Source organism: Drosophila subpulchrella, unplaced genomic scaffold (genome assembly GCF_014743375.2).
Source record: "Drosophila subpulchrella strain 33 F10 #4 breed RU33 unplaced genomic scaffold, RU_Dsub_v1.1 Primary Assembly Seq24, whole genome shotgun sequence".
In the NCBI taxonomy this organism is placed as follows: Eukaryota; Metazoa; Arthropoda; class Insecta; order Diptera; family Drosophilidae; genus Drosophila; species Drosophila subpulchrella.
Window position 1 is genome coordinate 1,546,506 of NW_023665550.1, and position 19,082 is coordinate 1,565,587.

Sequence of the window (19,082 nt, forward strand, 5' to 3'; positions counted from 1 at the left end):
TTTAATGCGCCTGTAACATGTACCCAGGAATGCACCTAGAAGCATTCAAAAATCAAATATCTGCAAGTTTTCCCCAGGAGTACATAAAGCTGGATTTCAATTTCATATTTATTTTTTATTTCAGTATTCAAGAACTCAACTAGTTTTTGATCGGAGTCACTCCCCTTCTGTACGGGGCTTTGCTGCTTCCTTCTTGTTGATGTACTTTTATCATTTAAGCCTAGTACTCAGATCGGCTAAGAGTTTCACTAGTCGAAAAATCTTATTCTTTGTAGTGTGACCGAAGTTGTCAAAGTTCATCCGCCATGCATGTGGCATGGTCTTACTGTCAAGCAGCTGGGTTTGTTGACAAACGGAAAACAAATCAATTGGAGCAATTTAAAAAAGAAGAGTCTGCTGATGCACAAAGAAATTAAAATAAAAATAAATTAAATTTTCAACGAATGTTTTTATTTATGTAAATTAGAAGCTTAAGGCTTCCTTCTCGTCACACGGATGCTTCGCCATCTTTCCCGCGCCAGCTCCGAGCTGGCCAATAATGGCTGGTAATGGCTCCTCCAGCTGTCCCTTAGCGGGCGACCTTATTTCCTCCTCCCTATAGAAGCCGGCGCATCCTCTATCTCCGCTCCATCACAAGCTGCCAAGTAGCTGGTGAAGGAGGAGTCCTCAATGGAGAGCTCGTCGGAGATCGAGCGATGTCCCATGTTCCTTTCTCTAGTGGATCTCCTCCAGCGCTTCAACTATTCTGCGGATTACCCCCGTTGTGGTATTGCTTCCTGTCGGTCAAGTCCCACAACAATGGGCAACAGCTTGGATTAGGCGTCCTTTTTCATCTGCACTGACCTCCTTTAGCCGTTTTGGGTGTTTTTCTTCCATTTTTAATTTTTAAATTCCCCACCGCTTCTGCACGAACACCGCCAAAGATTAAATTTCTTATTCTTTGGGCCGCGGCTAACGGCGTTCATCGAAAATTCACTCGCGAAATCAGGTATTTTTTCTGGTATTTCCTTAGCTCATCTGAGTACCGCGCTGAAAAACAGACCCGACGAAAAGCTTTAGCCGCCTGTTTGCCTCTCGCTCACTCCTATGGTTAGCTCGCGGTTTTCGTCGATGTGAGTACTAGGCTTTACGCAGTTCAGTCCTTGGTGTGCCCATTCATTTCTTGCGATTCTAAAAGATATAAAGCAAATTGAATATTATATATTTTGAAACATGTGTATATATATTACAAATATACAATATATTTTTTTTGGCACATTAACACTGTTGTATGTACGATTTACATTCAAATAATTATTATTTATTAATTTAATTTGTTTTTAGTTTGAATGTTCAATGTACATGTACTCTGTTATGTTCATATTGAACTAAATTATCTTCACTTTGCTTACCTGTGAAAATATTGATGTAAAATTGGTGGCAGAAAGCAACAAACTTTTTCAAAACACATGGCACGAACTTCACTTTTCAGAACTAAAAATGCAACTGACGAGAAATGCAAGAGACAAGAAAAACCGCGCGCTTCCTTGCATATTCCCTTTTGTCTTTATTATTTCTTTGTCAAGAGAACAGTACCGAAAAAATTCGATTGTAAAAAAATGGGCATCGGCAACCTTCGGGTTTGAGTTTGGTTTTTTTACATTCCCACTAAAATACACCTGGATGCACTATATTGAAATACACCCAGATGGCACCCTAAAGACTGCCCCCAGCACGCACATTTGCTAGGTAAATTTGCATACGTGCTGTTTTGCGTAAAAAAGATACGACCCAGAACTATTTGTTTCGGAATACGTTCCCGAATACCCGTTTGGGCATGCTTCTGGATGCATTATTCTGAAACACATCTAGAAGGCACCGCAATAGAATGCACCCAGCACGCACATTTGCCTTGGTAAATTTGCATGCGTGCTGTTTTGCGTAAAAAAGATACGACCCAGAACTATGTTTTTCTAAAACACGTTCCCCAACTTACGACTGGGTATACATATGAGCATTTCCAGGGGTCGCGAACGTACGTTCATACGCACTTAGTGCAAATAAAAAAAGAAAACAAATCTTTTCTGAATTTTTTTTGCTATTCGATAGCATTTTGTTAGTTCTTTGCTTAGTGTATGTAAATGATGGAATTTATTGAGCTATCGTTTTCAAAATATTGGCAAAAAAAAAGGGGTTGCGAACGTACACAAAATGGAAGTCGACTTTGGCCTCATCTAGTAAAATGCAAATATCTGCGAATTGGGACGGAATATTCTAAAGCAATAACTTTACTTTTAAAATGGATTCATGTAGCTTTCATTCGAGTCTGTTCCCAAGGAAATATATCCATTTGTTTTTTTTTTATTGAATTAAGTACCGGTCGCGAACGTACGATTTTTCCATGTTGTTTTAACAGTTAATTAAAAATTTGTTTGCTGTCTTTGGATTTTTATCTTCTTATTAGATTGCAATAAAGAGATTTGGTAGAAAAAGGTCAAACAAATATGTTTTCCTTGCAAAATAATTAATCATAAGAATTACTTTAAAAGTAGATAAAAATGAAAAATAAGTGAATTTTTTCAGTATTGAGGGAAATTTATTCAACAAAACAAATGAAATATGCTTTGGTCCCACTGTATTATGAAAATATGGCCATTGATTTGTGAAAATACGCAAAAAATTCGATGATTTTGAAGATTTTAATGTTTTGGTCCTGGTTGACCATTTTTCGGATTTGCTCATATGCAAGAAATGTATATTCAAAACTTAACCGAAAAGACTTGAAAATAAGCACGCAATCCAACAAGGCACTTGTTCTGAGAAAAAAACAAATTTGATACGAAAAACGACTATGTATGTAAATAGACTTTAACATGTTTCTATTCGGCGCACTGCATTGCAAAATATGAGCATCTTTTCTTGCAGCATGCCGAAACATGCTAAAAACTGTGTTTATTTAATCGGATGTATAAGAAATTATTTTCACAAATTTGATTTCAGAAGTTTTGATGTTGAAGGTGGAAACGTCTCTAGTTTTGTACCTCATCAAGAGGTGTTTTTGTTAGTTATACTTTATAGGGTCGGAAACGCTTCTTTTTACATGTTAAATAAAAGAAATATTTTAGATGAGTAATCACATTTTACAAACTGGTGCTTACTTGTATTTCATGTTTAGGACCTAAGAGGAAATCTTTTGGCTTGAAGTAGAATTACAGTGACATTATGTGTCATGATCTTACATATATTAATAAATATCCATTATTTGGTGTATTTCACATTTTCATCCACACTAGGAATCGTACTTGCTTATCTACAGTTAGACTTTTATTTTGGAATATATTTTCAGCAGGCTTCAGTGTAGTTCAACCTGCAATTCAAAGGGGTAGTCTCGGGAATTTAGACTCTGCCTGAAGAGTTGGGTATGCTGCCACGCCATGTCGCCCTTACCACCAGTAAGCTTGGCCACAATTTGGAAACCATTGGCATTATCTACCGAACTGCTTCCATCCATGGCTTCAACGGTCACTGTGATTTTTCCGTCTACAAAAGTTTTCGTCTCAAAAACCAAGTTGTAGGACTTAACTTGTAAATTGGTCTTGCTAAAGTCGAACTTCCAAACAATTTCCCCACCTTCAGTATCCTCAAGTCTGGCCAGATAGGCCATTTTCCAATCGTGCTCAACTTTGCGAAATATGTTTTTTGAAGAAAATAGTGCATTTTGCCAACTTTTATAAGTGTTCAGAATTGTGACGTCTCCTTCATCTGCGAACGTGTAAGTTTAGTGTGTTCCCAATTATTTAAGATAGTTACAACACCCACCTTTGGCATACCGTTCGTAAGTGTCTGTTGCGCAGCTGTAACGCAAATTAAGTTGGCGTTTTTGCATCTCAACTTCATTCAGGTTGAAAACAAAAATCTGTAAATACACCTAAGTATAAGTCGTCACAATCGACCGGCAGGCAATCACAGGTTACTTACGTTGGTAAAAGTGTGCTCTCCCCTTGACTGACGCCACGAGAGACTACCCGAACTTCTTCCCTTTAGCTCGTTCTCTGTCGGCTTGCTGAGAAGAAAAAATATTGATTAATTGGAGCGCTGATCTTTGGAAAGAGGGTTAAAAGCTTACCGATCTACGGTCAAGCCGATGACTTCGCGCATGTTGAGCTGGCCCAGCAAAATCTTTCGTTCCGCAGTGCAATTTCTTCGCCGCTTTGTGCGAATTTCCACCAGCGCTTGCACCATTTCCTTTTCAGTGCAAAGCTTTCGCAACTGTAGGATCTTTTGGTGGTCGTTCGTGTAGCGCCAAGTTACATCTTGGATGTCGTCTCGCGAGTAGGCGAGCACATAGTCGATGTGACGCTTCCAGCCGTGCTGATACATCAGCGGCGAATCCACAACGTTCTCGGAGGGGTCAACGTGCAACCAGCGCATCTGCGCCTCGGAATACACCTCGGACCACACGTGGTCAAAATGGGAGTGCACAATGCGCGCGTCGTAGTCCAGGGTTCGACAAAGGAATGTGAAGCAGTTAGCGTACTCACCGCAACGGCCCTTGCGCGAGACCAAGAGCTGGGAAATGTCATTATATCGGTAGAACTTACTCTCCTGGCCGCAGCAGACATTGATCTCCACCCGAACATCACCCTCGCGTTGTGTGCGACGCAGCTTGCTTTCCTCACTACCGCACACGCGGCACGGTATATTGTTAACCCACTGGAAGAACTGAGTGTTGAACCAGTTAACCAGCTCCACGAGCAGCAGGTCCCGAACATCAGGCTCCTTTTCCTCGCACTCGCCCAGGGCTATCCGCTCCTGCATTTCTGTAAGTTTATCGCTTGCCCTTTCAGTCAGCTCGTCCACGGGGATCAGTGTGCGGCCAGTGGCGAGCAGAAGCTCGTCCTCGTACTGCATAACTGCATCAGAGTACAGTTCCAGCGACTGCAGAAAAAAGTTGTTGGTGCGCTGAAAACAAGCTATCTGGTGAAAGTTCAGCCGAAATCAATAGTGATGGATGTCTCGCTTACCAGCACACGGGGAAAGGCGATTCGCTGACGATACTCCACCGAGGGCTTGATAAACAACGGCGCCGGAGTGTTGCTGACGGAACTTTGTTGGGGCGGACCTACCGAAGATCCAAAGCTTAGGATTAAGATGCCGACACATCTTGCCCCCAGGTAAAATCTTACTCTTAGGCACCGTTTCGCTGAGCCAGGCAGAGCGCCGATCGCTCAGCGCATCCCGGTACTTCCGCACCTGCTGCAGGGACACTCCGGTGGGCAGGGTAAAGGCGTTGGAGGCCGGTGCGCGGACAAAGCCGATGGCTTCCAGCAGCCTCTCACACCCGGGCAGCGTGAGCAGCTTCTCCTTGATCGCTTTGTTCTCCAACCGTATGGTGCGGAATTTTGAGTTGTCCGGCTGCGCCAACACGTTTTCCAACAGCACAAGAAGGATGCGCACAGCTTCCAAGTATGCATCTTGTTGCTGTTTTCCCGTGGAACGGGTCTTCGGCTCTATCTGGTGAACGCACTCCAAGTTGATGTCCACCATGTTGATGACTAGTTACCGCTATTAGGTGAGAGAGGAGCCAGGATGAAGCCAAGGGCACGCAATTTCTTCAACTGCAGAAAAACGATAATAATTTTATAACCGTGTTCCACTGGTACTCTTACATTTTAAATATTGCTCATTGTGAACTACCTCATTTTTATACTTCATACTCGTATAGTAGGAGTGTATACTAGATTCGTCGGAAAGTATGCAACGTAAAAGGTGTACGTAAAGTATATATATTCTTGATCAGGATCACAAGCCAAGTCGATCAAGCCATGTCCGTCTGGCTGTCTGTCCGACCGTATGAGCGCTGAGATCTCGAAAACTATAAAAGCAAGAGAGTTGGGATTTAGCATGCAGATTCTTAAGGTTCGAGACAGCGCCAGTTTATTTTAGAAGGGTGCCACGCCCACTCCTACGCCCATACGCCCACGTAAAAGTGTAAATGCAATTTTGTTTCCACAATCAATATATACATTCATGCCAAAATTATCCAAATCGGATCATCTATTAAAAAATTATAAGCCAGTAAAGGAATCGATGCTAGGTGGCGCATTTTACATGCTAGAGTTTAAATTGTATTTAGTTTTCCGTTGTTTTTCATACTTTATTTTCGGATACGGTTTGCTTATGCCGATCAGGTTCGCTTTAGCAAATGCAGTTCCAATGCATTACCCTCTCGAAAAAATCACGAAACGTCAAGTACGAAAATCAGCTAATCCAGTAAAAAAAACTTAAAAACACTGAAATACTGAATCAATTTGGGTGCGCGGTCTCGTTTTTCACTGAAGCGAGTTGAAGCGACTTTTTCCCCATCTCTTTCTATCCCGTGTATTTCTTATGGAAGAATAAGTCGCTGAAGCGGAAACACGCTCCGTGTGTATTAGGTAAGTAACGAGTTTGTGAGGCCGTCAACTATAACGTTCCCTCTTCTTTAATATAGGAGCACATTTTAAATAGGCTTTGTTTGTTTTAATCAAATTATAAAAAAGCGTGGATTTATTATTTTGCATTTTAAGTTAATTTATAATTGCACGAGAGTAATATTTTGATATTTTTAAAAAGCTTTAAATTATATTTAAAAATACATTCCCAAGTTGGGACCATTTTTCCAATTGATAGTTAGGGTGGGTACTCCCTGAACTCTTGAATTGCTGTTGAGTCAGCTGTTCCCTACCAACTTCATATTTAGAAATTTCAGCCTTGAGGTTGTTCAGTCACTAAATACACAGGCTGTCGTGTTTTTTTTTTTATTAAAAAGCCATAGAAACATGACAAAAAGGCATGGACATTTTTAGTATTACCAGTACTTTTTTATTTTAAAATCATATTGGCACCAATCTTTGCTGTTTTTTAGAATTTTAGACAGTGACTACCAATAAAATATACAAAAAAAATGTCAATTACAGTAAATAATAATTTTTCTTTTGTTATGCCTAGTACTCAGATCGGCAAAGAGTTTCACTAGTCGAAAAATCTTATTCTTTGTAGTGTGACCGAAGTATTTTATTTTTGTTGTTCTGCTCGCTACGAGATTCGTGCGGCTAGCTTAGTAGATTTTGTGATCGTCCCACCGAATTTATATGACGTGACTGCTCGTAGATCAGTGAGAAAGGACAGAGTTCTAGGGATAACAGTGGGCTTATTTTCGATTTACTTATTACAGCGGTGTGTGGCTCGGTTGGTCTCGGTGTCTTCTCGCGCTGTTTTCAATGACTGCTGATACTGTTCGTCTTGGTTCGTCGACGCGTTGACTCGGTGATCGCTGACTCCTTACTGTGTCTCGGGATGCTCATAGTGTTCGTCGCCGATAACTGACTGATCTTGTTGAATTGACTCCTCGTGATCGACTGATGATGCTCCCAGAACTCTGCGTCCTTATATAGGGCATCCGGGAACCGTTATTTCCCTTTTATGGCCCGCTGGTACTCTCCACTTCAGGTCCAAAGTCTCTTTGTCCTAGACCCTCGGCCACCACCAGGAGTCCGATGTCTTGGCGCTATCCTGCTGAACGTCCTGCGGCATTTGGCAAGCAGGGGCGCCGTCCTGCTGCTGAGATGTGGCACTTCTTCTCCTGGTCCAAAGTCCACGGCAGAGTCAAAAGTCCGGTGCGTTCCGTTATTTCCTTTAGCACACAGTACCCTCACTCTGCCATCAAAGTCTCCACCCTCTATCTCTCCAACCTCTAGTTCTCCAACCTCTCTTTCTCCAACCTTCCGTTCTCCAAACTCTTTTTTTCCAAACTCTCTTTCTCCCACTTCTCTTTCTCCAAACTCTCTTTCTCCAAATTCTCATCTTCGTCATGCCGTTACTACGCTGCGTATCTGGTAGCCGGTAAGCCACCACGCATAACTGCCGCTGCAATTTGTGCAATTTACTGTCAAGCAGCTGGGTTTGTTGCCAAACGGAAACCAAATCAATTAGAGAAATTTAAAAAGGAGGAGTCTGCTGGTACACAAAGAAATTAAATTAAAAATAGATGGAATGTTCAACGAATGTTTTTATTTATGTAAATTAGTTGTTTAATACTTCCTTTTCGTCCCACGGATGCTTCGCCATCTTTTCCGCGCCAGCTCCGAGTCCCAATAGGCATATTGGACCTTGAGGAAATGGGAGCTGGATTGGGAACAGGGTTGATCCGCTGATGCTGCAGGAAGTCGCCCAGCATCCTGGCAGTGGCTGGACATGGCCTCTCCAACTGTTCCTTAGCGGGCGCCCTATTTTCCTCCTCCCTGTAGAAGGCAGCGCGTACTCCAGCTCCGCTTAAACTGCCAAGTAGCTGGTGGTTATGGTGTACGGAGTCCTAATGGAGAGGTCTTCGGAGATCATGTTACTGGTGGTTCTGCTGAAAAGATACTGCTATTAGTAAAACGCAACCAAATTATTTTGGCTAGATCTTACTTTCTTTGCCAGGACACGCCCGGCAGGATGTCCATGTAGAGAGCGAAGTCCCACTCGGCATGTTCCTTCCCACTGGGATTCTCTAGTGGATCTCCTCCAGCACTTCAACTATTCTGCGGATTTGCCCCTGTTGTGGTATTGCTTCCAGTCGGTCAAATCCAACAATAATGGGCAACAGCTTGGATTAGGCGTCCTTTTTCATCTGCACTGACCTCCTTTAACCGTTTTTGGAGTTTTTCTTCCATTTAAAATTTTTAAATTCCCCACCGCTTCTGCACGAACACCGCCAAAGATTAAATTTCTTATTCTTTGGGCCGCGGCTAACGGCGTTCATCGAAAGTTCACTTCCGAAATCTGGTATTTTTTCTGGTATTTCCTTAGCTCATCTGAGTACCACGCTGAAAAACAGACCCGACGAAAACCTTTAGCCGCCTGTTTGCCTCCCGCTCACTCCTATGGTTAGCTCGCGGTTTTCGTCGATGTGAGTACTAGGCTTAAACAAAAAAATCATGGCAAAGAACAATACTAAAAGAAGCAACTAAACCAGTACATTTCTTATGTATCACAGATTCAATAGCCGGTATAATTTTTATTTTTCCAGTTTATGTATTTTTATTGTTTGAGTTTTACACAGATCTTAAAAAAATTTTATAACTATTTACAGTTGTTTGCATATTTAACAGGAATACCCAGAATAAATTAAGCCTAGGCAAACTAAAAATCGAGAAACTAGTTCCGTTCCTTTCGTAGTGGATTTACAGTATTTTCCAATAGTTGAGTACCATGTTATTTTTGGACGCAGATGGTCTCACTGCTTTTCAACCACTTTAACGAAAAAGTAGGCGTCGGTCAATTCAATCTTGGAGCGTCTGTCATTGTGTTTGGAGTGCGCAGCGGATAACTAAAACCTTCTAGCTTTACATATTTCCATAAAAGGTAAGGTTTCTGCCCGGCTCTTTGTTCATTTGTGGGTGCGTGAGTCCTTCTCTCCGCTCCGCTCGCCTGCATGTTTTATGAATGGTGGAGTGGAGTGGAGTGGAGGTTGGACTGCGTTCTATGGCTGTACCTGCAGTTTTCTTTTGCGGCAGAATCCGCTGCTTAGTCTCCTTGATTCGAGTGTACATATCCGGCGTTATTTTCTTTTGTAGATATCAATCTATCTGCAGCAAAATGTGTGACGAAGAGGTTGCAGCTTTGGTGGTCGACAACGGATCTGGAATGTGCAAAGCCGGCTTTGCCGGTGATGACGCACCGCGTGCTGTCTTCCCCTCGATTGTGGGCCGTCCACGTCACCAGGGCGTGATGGTTGGAATGGGTCAGAAGGACTCTTATGTGGGCGATGAGGCGCAGAGCAAGCGTGGTATCCTCACTCTGAAGTACCCTATCGAGCACGGCATCGTGACCAACTGGGACGACATGGAGAAGATTTGGCATCACACTTTCTACAACGAGTTGCGCGTCGCCCCGGAGGAGCACCCAGTCCTGCTGACAGAGGCTCCCTTGAACCCTAAGGCCAACCGTGAGAAGATGACCCAGATCATGTTCGAGACCTTCAACACCCCGGCAATGTATGTGGCCATCCAGGCGGTGCTGTCTCTGTACGCCTCCGGACGTACCACGGGCATTGTGCTAGACTCTGGTGACGGTGTCTCCCACACTGTGCCCATCTATGAGGGTTATGCCCTGCCCCACGCCATTCTGCGTCTTGATCTGGCCGGCCGCGATCTGACCGACTACCTGATGAAGATCCTTACCGAGCGCGGTTACAGCTTCACCACCACCGCCGAGCGCGAAATCGTGCGCGACATTAAGGAAAAGCTCTGCTACGTGGCCCTGGATTTCGAGCAGGAGATGGCCACGGCTGCATCCAGTTCTTCCCTGGAGAAATCGTATGAGCTGCCTGACGGGCAGGTCATCACCATTGGAAACGAGCGTTTCCGCTGCCCTGAGTCGCTCTTTCAGCCCTCTTTCCTGGGCATGGAGGCCTGTGGCATCCACGAGACCACCTACAACTCGATCATGAAGTGCGATGTGGACATTCGCAAGGATCTTTACGCCAACACCGTTCTGTCCGGCGGTACTACCATGTACCCGGGTATCGCTGACCGCATGCAGAAGGAAATCACTGCGCTGGCTCCATCGACCATGAAGATTAAGATTGTTGCCCCGCCGGAACGCAAGTACTCCGTCTGGATTGGCGGCTCCATCCTGGCCTCGCTGTCCACTTTCCAGCAGATGTGGATCTCGAAGCAGGAATACGACGAGTCCGGCCCCTCCATCGTCCATCGCAAGTGCTTCTAAGCAAAGATGGGCGTGGTCGTGCCAAACCGAATACACCCACTACAGACAAAGGGCGGGAGTCGGAAATATAAGGCACGAGTACATTAATACCGGGAGCAAGCGCACAACTCTCCTGCTCCTTCCAAAAGAATGCATTCCATCTAATTTTGTGCACAATTATACACGTACGCATCAGCTTTACATACCGTTTTATTCGAAATTCAAGTTCATATGCCCATTGGCGTTTATAAAATCAATTCATATCTAATTTTCTTTACTTCATGCATTCCTACATATGTACTAAAATAAAACATACCATACCACTAAAATACTTGTAACAGCTTTTAAGTAATAAAGCGACGAAAAGAACTGAAAAATTCCTTGTTAACATCATTTTTTGATGGCACTGCTAGCAATTGGCTAATAAATGACTAAGCGGGTCTGTGGCATTGATATTTAGATAGCTATGCGCTTATTCTACTGCCATGTTTTTGCGAGGGCGTCAGCTGCGATAAAGTACTTATACAAAAAGCAAACTTGGTGATTTGGAGTCAGATGCGAGCCATCATTGGTTTCCAGGAAGGGTCTTGATAACAAACAATTGGTCAGCTCTGTCTGCGATTTCCGACAAAACGGATATCTGTGCACGAGTGTGATTCAGTTTAGACTCGCTCCGCTTATCGCGCGACCCCGCCCAGACATAGCGGTATTTTACGTTGATTAATTGCAAGTTAAACCTCAAAAATAACTGCAGCAGCGTTACCTTATAAGGAAATAATGGATACAAATCGAACGCGCACTCGCAACTCGAGGCGAAAACTTTGCCGCATTGTTGACTCACTTATAAATGTTTGGAGTTGTTTTTGTTGTCATCAATTGGCATTGTGTTTGCCTAGGTCCGTTTATGGGCGGGGTCGGGCTTCCCATTGTCACTTTGGTAATGAAACGTAAAGAACGACATTTTAGGGGAACTCTGACAAATCTGCTGGCGATCTGGCCGGAGAATCAAGTTGACCAAATTTAATCAAGTATGGCCTCAAGTCGACTAGTAAGCAGTGACTACGGGACTGACACTGTCCATATATGTATGTACGTCATAAATCATGTTTTTAAAAAATATTTGTTTTCTTTATTTATATATATATTGTCAAAACGGGGTAGCATATTTTCTAAGTTTGTAGCTTACATGAATTTGAAACTCACACCACGCGGCTACCGGCTTTGTTAAATATGAGTCCAAATTATATCCTTATACTCCTTATATATGTATATATGATTATTTCTTGTAATAGAACTTCTTTACATATTAAATATGAGTTTTTTTATGTTATTGGATACACATATCTACGCGATTCGTGTACGAATAACCATTCTTACATATATAGCATGGAGAGCACCGAATTAAATAAATCATAAGGTTCCCTAAACTCTATGTTTTGATTCAAGTTATTTGAGGGACTTTATGGAATATATAAAAACATACTTGAATACTTTGTGCATATCTGTATATTCAGATTTATAGTCCACGTATTTTTTCGAATGAAGCTCTCTCCTAACTCCTTACAAAAATACTCACCCAAGCAATGTATAGAAAACTTAAGGAGTTGTAAGCTTTGAATAAAATGAATAATAAACTAGATATTTGGCAAGTACTATTATACGAAAGCAGTTATAGCATGTAAAAGAATTTATTAGAACCAAATGTTTTCTAATGCAATTTTAAAATCTCATACGTGAAACTATGAATACCAAATTACCAATGGCAAAAACCTTTTCCAATTCCCCATTTTAAATTGTTCTTACAAAAGGTATCCAATCAGACGACAGTAGGACAAGGCGGCAAATACTCGCCCAATGATGCTGATCTAGAATATACAGGGGTGGTCAAAAGTATTTTCACAAAACAAAAGTTAAATATACTCATAATTTGAACTTACTTCTTGCTAACTTTAGCATCAATGGAAAGGTAATTTAAATGCCGTTTGAATGATACAATACATTTCTTAACCCATTCAGTACTTATTGAAAAGGATGAATTTGTGTGAAAATGTCCTTTTTGAACTTTTTCCCTCGACTTGAAAACATACATTTTTTGATGCAAAAAGTTTCTTCAAACAAAAATAATAGTAACTGCAAAAATAATTTTTCAAAAATCATTTTGCTTATATTTTTTATGATTTTTTGATGGTGACAATGTCGGAAAAAATTTGTATGAAAAAGAGAAAAATATGGCTCAAATGCATGTTTCTAAGCATTTTCAAAAAATCATAAAAAATATAAGCAAAATGATTTTTGAAACATTCTTTTTGCAGTTACTATTATTTCTGTTTAAAAAAACTTTTTGCATCAAAAAATTTAAGTTTTCAAGACGAGAAAAAAAAGTTCAAAAAGTAGATTTTCACTCAAATTCGTCCTTTTCAATAAGTACTAAATGGGTTAAGAAATGTATTGTATCATTCAAACGGAATTTAAATTACCTTTCCATTGATGCTAAAGTTAGCAAGTAAGTTCAAATTATGAGTATATTTAACTTTTGTTTTGTGAAAATACTTTTGACCACCCTTGTATATAGGGTTGGAAATATCTCCTTACCGCACTTCTCTGCAACGATCATTCTTTCGATTATCACATCCCTGCAATTCCATTTCAGAGAATTGGCTTCGATTTTATATTTATAAGTGAAGGGAAGAAATTTATTTTCTTTGTTCTAAATGTACATGTTTTCGTATATGTATATGTGATTACAAATTACAATTAAATTCCTAAAAAAATAATCATATGAATTTAGCATTGCGCACGGCAAGTAACGTATAGCTAGCACTTGATGATTGGCGTTTGTGTTGCTTTTTACTTTTCTATATCTGAAAAAGCATATAATGTCGTTGATAATGTTGAGTAAGAGTTGGGGTAAGACACGAATTTAATGAATTAACTAAAAGCGAATTATTCGTTTGTATTTGCACGCTGCAATTATCGTTTTCAACTTGACCTATAAACTAGTGAAAAACAGGAAATTTGAATATAAAGGGGCCTCCGCATACATCTGACTATACGCTTGTATATCTATATATATAAAAGTGTTCGATTATTTATATTTATGCTATATGCTTTATATGAATAATAATACATGTGATATATAAATCAAAAAATACGACAAGGATGTCAGGAGGTATTAATTCGACCAAGTATCAGTATGTTTGTCATAATAAACAACAAAAAGAATGTCCCGATGGAAAGTCCTTTGAAATTGCACTCCACTTTTGCAACTATTTCTTAGCTTAAACGCTAATAACATGAATCGTATCTTATGGAGTTACCTAAACAAGCACACCGAAGTCTAGAGTGTGCTGTAGTAGAAAATCTATGAAAAGTTGAAGTAAGTAACTTAGTAAAAATTGTCCGTTTTGGGATTCCCGGCGATTATTTGCAGCTGTCTTGCTTATCGTCACGGCTGCTGGCCGCTTCCGTGATTCCGTAAAGCATTTATCAGTAGGCCTGTGCCTCCTTATAGTCGCTCTGGTCGGATGTATAAAAATCTTCCAGCTTCCACTGCAACGTCTCAAAAGTGGGTCTGCGCATTGGGTCCTTGTGCCAACACTCCAGCATAATCTCGTAAAGGCGCGGCTCGCAATTGGGGGGTTGCGGCATACGGTAGCCGTGCTCCACTTGCGTTAGGACCTCGGCGTTGGTCATGCCTGACCAAAAGGAATTCAGTTGATTATATTGTTTCATTATTGTACATTTCGAAGGCAGCTGAATGACTCACCTGGATATGGTATACGTCCGTATGTGACCAACTCTGTGAGTAAAATACCGAAGCTCCAAACATCAGATTTGATTGAGAATTTGCTGTAGTTTGCAGCCTCAGGAGCCGTCCATTTTATGGGGAAGCGGGCGCCCACTCGTGCCTCGTACTCGTCCTCCTTGATGAGCCTGTACAATGAAGATTCATATTAACTTATGAAATTAACTTGTACGCCCTAAGTTGCTTCCTTTACCTGGCTAAGCCAAAGTCAGCAATCTTGACGATGTTGCCATCACCAACAAGCACATTGCGTGCCGCCAGATCTCGATGGATATAATTTTGGGACTCCAGGTAGGCCATTCCAGCTGCTATTTGCGCTGCCATATCAATCAGAGTTTGCATTTTGAGACTACGACCCTTGCCTGCAATGGCTAAGAGATAAAAAACAGAAATAAGCAATTGACATGTCGTGATAAGCGTTCGATATGTAGGTTGTTTCAAGTTGCGTAGCATGAAAGGTGTACACAGTTTTGGTTAATATAACCAGCCAAAATATTGGGGTAAACTCATCCATTTAGTTTTATGATTGGCATACCTTGAAGATATTCCAGCAGGGAACCATGCTTCATCAGCTCTGTGATTATGTAAATGGGCTCCTCCACAGTGCATACCGCATACAACTGGATGAGCTTGGTGTGGCGCAATTTCTTCATGATCTGAGCCTCCGCTAAGAAGTCCTTGGGATCCATTGTACCTAAAAGGAGAATCATACATCAATACACCGTACTGCAGGCAATTGGTCGGCAGCAAAATTACCAGATTTCAGAGTTTTAATGGCAACAGGTGTCGTGTTGTTCCATAGTCCCTCCCAGACATCGCCAAACTGCCCTGAACCCAGTTTCCGCACAAATTTCAGGGATGTTCTGTCGATTTCCCACTGATCGCGAGTGCGATGCGAAAGTCCCTCCGTAACAGGTTTCTCGATCTGTGATGCGATTGTTACATGGAGGATAAAGAAATAAATTAGCAAATGCCTTTCTATTGCACATTTTCAGGCGCAGCAGTGTTTAATTTGAATAAATGATAGTGCCAATTTAGTAATGAATTTTTAGCGTACATTTCGGCCTTATTTACAAATTACAAGTTTCTTTTTTATTAGCTGGCTCAGATGCGAGTAAAGGGGAGGGTCTTAGTTCGGTGTTCAAAGCAAAACAGTCAGAGTGCAAAAGATTAGTTTTAACCTGTCGATATCACTGTTAAGTGCAAAAAAAGGGGGATGTCATGTGCCAGGGATCGTCCCGAATGTAATTTGAACACTGACTCCTTGTTTCGGCACTAAGTTTATTGTACTTTAATGAAATATGATCGGATAATTTGATTTATTGTGAGTTGTGTTGATTGGCGGTGACAGAATGGGCTATGGTTTTGGTACTTTTGTGTTAATGGGAAATAAACACACAGCACAAAGCTTTAGATAGATATTCCTACCTCAAAGACACCCGAAAAAGAATTTGTCTTTTGAATTTGAATTCGAGTTGGATTGGTTGTCGTTTTATGTTGTTATTTTACAGGCACAATTTGGTGTTAGTTAAAGAAAAATGAAACAAATACAAGGAAAATGTAAACAGTTCTTTAGTATACACGTGTTGGACATTTCGAAATAAACAAACCAAGGCATAACAATGTCAAATGCAAATTTTGTCATTCCACGCATCCACACATTTGGCGGCAAGTCGGATTTATAATACGCGATTAAACCAAAGCAAATAATGTCTACAGCGACCCTATTCGCTTGTCAGCTTACCTGGACACACGGCTTGCAGAGATTTACGCAGAGGCCATCCGAGTCCTTCGAATAGTGTTCGACCAGCTCCTGGAGGGTTCTGTTTGGACGAGTGAAAAAAGGTGTCAGTGCTGCTGTTTACTGGGGCTCCGAGTCCGCGGACCACCAGCTTATGGGAACTCACCTAAATGTTGTGCGCCTGGCAATGAAAAAACCGCCCTCGTCCAACTGTCTGATGCGATAATGCTTAACCGTATCGCCATCGCGCACTGCAAAAAGCATTCATACACAACCATATTAATACCTCGTAAATGTAATGCACGATAACGCTAATTGTATGCGTAGGTCGACACGCACCTGATAGCGAATAGTCGTTGTGACGGCTTTCGGAATCTCGAATTAAAAATGCACCGTGCTCGTTCTCCGGCAGTAGAAGTTTTTTCTCAGCCTCAATACGTTTGATTTTGCGGAAGTACCAGCTGCAATTAAATAGAAAATCGGCGAGAAGGAAATTATTAGTATGGCAGACAAGTGAAAAATATGTAGAAAAAAAGATTAGTTTTGTCATAAACCGGGTGACTTTATTAAGGAAACCGCTCTAGCAAGGTTACAAAATTGTATGCCCCCAGTTCCTCTTGCTTTAAAATAGAAAAGCGGCGAAAGGGGGGAACGCTGTAATCGCGCGGGAGGCCTATAGATACTTTCTATCTATGTATGTGTCTTATCTAGTTCGTGCTGGAGATTGTGAACTCCCTATTTCATCCCAGTCATTGTGAAATGATCACCAAAAACGTGTACCAAAAGTAATGAACTCTTCCATTCTATTTACATGGGTGCGGGACAAAAAAGAAGGTATCTTTTGCATGCATTTTGAAGGGCACCTAAATGAATTTTTTTTGAAATGCTCCTGTATGGCACGCATTTATTCAGAATGCGCCTGTAAATTGTACCCAGGAATGCACCTATATGCACCTATTAAATACATCCAGTACGCATTTATTTTAAATGCGCCTGTAAACTTTACCCAAGAATGCACATTTATGCTTTCAAAAAATAAATATCTGTAAGCTTCCCCGAAGAATACATAAAACAAGATTTTAATTGCACAACTATTTTTTTATTTTAATATCGCTCTCCTTCTGTACGGCTCCTGCTTCGGGGGTTGCTCTCTTCTGGGCGCACTTCATCTTATAGTTATAAAAAGTGTATTCTTCTGTCGCAGAAAAGCTTGCCGAACGTCCTTCTCGTAATCCAGCATGGTGTACCCATCACTTTTTTGCGGTTCTGCTAGATATTTAGCCAATTTAATATTATATATTTATATGCATGTGTATGTACATATAATACGAATATACAATTTTTTTTTTGGCACAATTTCACAGTACATATATATGTACAAAGTACATACAAATAATTATTTTTTTACTTAATTAATTTGTTTTTCGTTTGTACAATGTTCAATTGTAAATATGTATTATGTAATTTGTACTTTACACTTTTGTACATATGCTTTTGCAGATATGTTTCTTCAATTTTTGTTTTAATATTGATATACAGTATCTACACTTAACTTACCTGTGAAAATGTAAAATTGGTGGCAGAGAGGGACAAACATTTTGAAAACAAGAGGTACAAACTTCACTTTTCAGAATTAACAAGGAAGAACGCTATAGTCGAGTACCTCGACTATCAGATACCCGTTACTCAGCTAAAGGGACCAAAGGAAAATGGAGATATGCAAGCAGCAAAGCGAGATTAAAATGCGCCCCCTACCGGCGGTAGACAGATTTAAGCGTTGTGGGCGTTAGAGTGGGCGTGGCAACATTTCGATAGGTATTGACGAGACCAATATATTTCAGTTAACATTTTTTATCTAGCATGAAAATTGTGGGCGCCACAGGCTTGGGCGGTTTGTGGGCGTTAGAGTGGGCGTGGCATATTCGAATAACAAACTTGCGCTGCGTACAAGGCTACGGAATCTACATCTGAAATCCTCTATCTTTGATAGTTTCCGAGATATCCGCGTTCATACTTACGATTTTTTTGAAGTTTTTGGGCGGTTTGTGGGCGTTAAAGTGGGCGTGGCAAACTTTTTTGTATGTCAATCGATAGGTATTGAGAACAATTCATTTCAGTTTAAATTTATACTCTAGCATCAAAACTGTAGGAGCCAGTTTTGGGCGGTTTGTGGGCGTTAGAGCGGGCGTTGCACTCTACTGAAACAAACTTGCGCTGCGTAAGAAGCTCAGGAATCTGCACGCCAAATCTAAATAGCCTAGCTCTCATAGTTTCCGAGATCTCAGCGTTCATCCAGACAGACGGACAGACTGACGGACGGACAGACGGTCAGACGGACAGACGGACAGAAGGACAGACGGACATGGCTAGATCGACTCGGCTAGTGAACCTGATCAAGAATATATATACTTTATGGGGTCGGAAACGCTTCCTTCTGCCTGTTACATACTTTCCGACGAATCTAGTATACCCTTTTACTATACGAGTAACGGGTATAAAAACGCAACTGACGAGAAATGCAAGAGACGAGAAAAGCCGAGCGCTTCCTTGCATGTTCCATTTTGTCCTTATTATTTGCTTGTCAAGCAAACTGTACCGAAAAAAACGTCCATCGGCAACATCGGGTTTAATTTTTGTTGTTTAAATTCAACACTTCTAAAAAGCACCGCAATGCAACGCTCCTAGCATACCTTAAATGGGGTGAGAGTATGACCTTAAAATTTTCATATAAAAAAGTTATTTTCAATAAGTACTGAATGGGTTAAGAAATGTATTGTATCATTCAAACGGCATTTAAATTACCTTTCCATTGATGCCAAAGTTAAC

The 19,082-nt window shown here is 41.1% G+C and overlaps 3 protein-coding genes across 8 annotated transcripts in view; 1 reads left to right on the forward strand and 2 right to left on the reverse strand.

Moving 5' to 3' along the window:
- Window positions 1-2,829: 2,829 nt before the first annotated feature.
- On the reverse strand, window positions 2,830-5,604 carry LOC119559432 (peptide-N(4)-(N-acetyl-beta-glucosaminyl)asparagine amidase). Of its 3 annotated transcripts, XR_005220769.1 has the most exons (7): window positions 5,166-5,604; window positions 5,004-5,101; window positions 4,106-4,956; window positions 3,958-4,042; window positions 3,799-3,895; window positions 3,138-3,741; window positions 2,830-3,071 (listed from the first exon to the last, which is right to left on the reverse strand). XR_005220769.1 is itself a non-coding variant. In XM_037872531.1 (6 exons), exons 1-6 carry the CDS (start codon window positions 5,524-5,526, stop codon window positions 3,332-3,334), a joined length of 1,902 nt encoding a protein of 633 aa, XP_037728459.1. In that variant the 5' UTR covers window positions 5,527-5,604; the 3' UTR covers window positions 2,830-3,331. The 3 variants fall into 3 exon arrangements, 2 of the variants coding, with proteins under 2 accessions (XP_037728459.1, XP_037728460.1); XM_037872531.1 differs by having other exon boundaries at window positions 2,830-3,741; XM_037872532.1 differs by having other exon boundaries at window positions 2,830-3,741; window positions 4,106-4,941; window positions 5,166-5,600.
- Window positions 5,605-9,215: 3,611 nt separating this feature from the next.
- Window positions 9,216-11,076, forward strand: LOC119559471 (actin-42A). The gene is made up of 2 exons (XM_037872583.1): window positions 9,216-9,366; window positions 9,579-11,076. Exon 2 carries the CDS (start codon window positions 9,601-9,603, stop codon window positions 10,729-10,731), a length of 1,131 nt encoding a protein of 376 aa, XP_037728511.1. The 5' UTR covers window positions 9,216-9,366; window positions 9,579-9,600; the 3' UTR covers window positions 10,732-11,076.
- A 2,293-nt stretch (window positions 11,077-13,369) lies between these two features.
- Window positions 13,370-19,082, reverse strand: part of LOC119559373 (tyrosine-protein kinase Src42A) — a 79,159-nt gene continuing 73,446 nt past the window's right edge. For 2 of the 4 annotated variants that reach the window (XM_037872415.1, XM_037872413.1), the window contains exons 3-11: window positions 16,596-16,717; window positions 16,423-16,507; window positions 16,260-16,338; window positions 15,944-15,970; window positions 15,272-15,440; window positions 15,051-15,209; window positions 14,709-14,886; window positions 14,477-14,643; window positions 13,370-14,405 (exon numbers count right to left, since the gene is read on the reverse strand). In XM_037872415.1, the coding sequence (XP_037728343.1) occupies window positions 14,197-14,405; window positions 14,477-14,643; window positions 14,709-14,886; window positions 15,051-15,209; window positions 15,272-15,440; window positions 15,944-15,970; window positions 16,260-16,338; window positions 16,423-16,507; window positions 16,596-16,717 (1,195 nt within the window). In that variant the 3' untranslated portion in view covers window positions 13,370-14,196. The remainder of the gene's footprint in view (window positions 14,406-14,476; window positions 14,644-14,708; window positions 14,887-15,050; window positions 15,210-15,271; window positions 15,441-15,943; window positions 15,971-16,259; window positions 16,339-16,422; window positions 16,508-16,595; window positions 16,718-19,082) is intronic. The other 2 variants (XM_037872416.1, XM_037872414.1) reach the window with 1 other exon arrangement.

What these genes read in the sequence shown, in the direction of transcription:
- LOC119559432 (XM_037872531.1), bottom strand. Translation starts at nt 5,526, where the DNA reads ATGGTGGACATCAACTTGGAGTGCGTTCACCAGATAGAGCCGAAGACC. An exon ending in CAGCGAAACGGTGCCTAAGA is followed by an intron (nt 5,102 to 5,165) that starts GTAAGATTTTAC and finishes GATCTTCGGTAG; the next exon opens with GTCCGCCCCAACAAAGTTCC. An exon ending in TCGCCTTTCCCCGTGTGCTG is followed by an intron (nt 4,957 to 5,003) that starts GTAAGCGAGACA and finishes AACTTTCACCAG; the next exon opens with ATAGCTTGTTTTCAGCGCAC.
- LOC119559471 (XM_037872583.1), top strand. Translation starts at nt 9,601, where the DNA reads ATGTGTGACGAAGAGGTTGCAGCTTTGGTGGTCGACAACGGATCTGGA.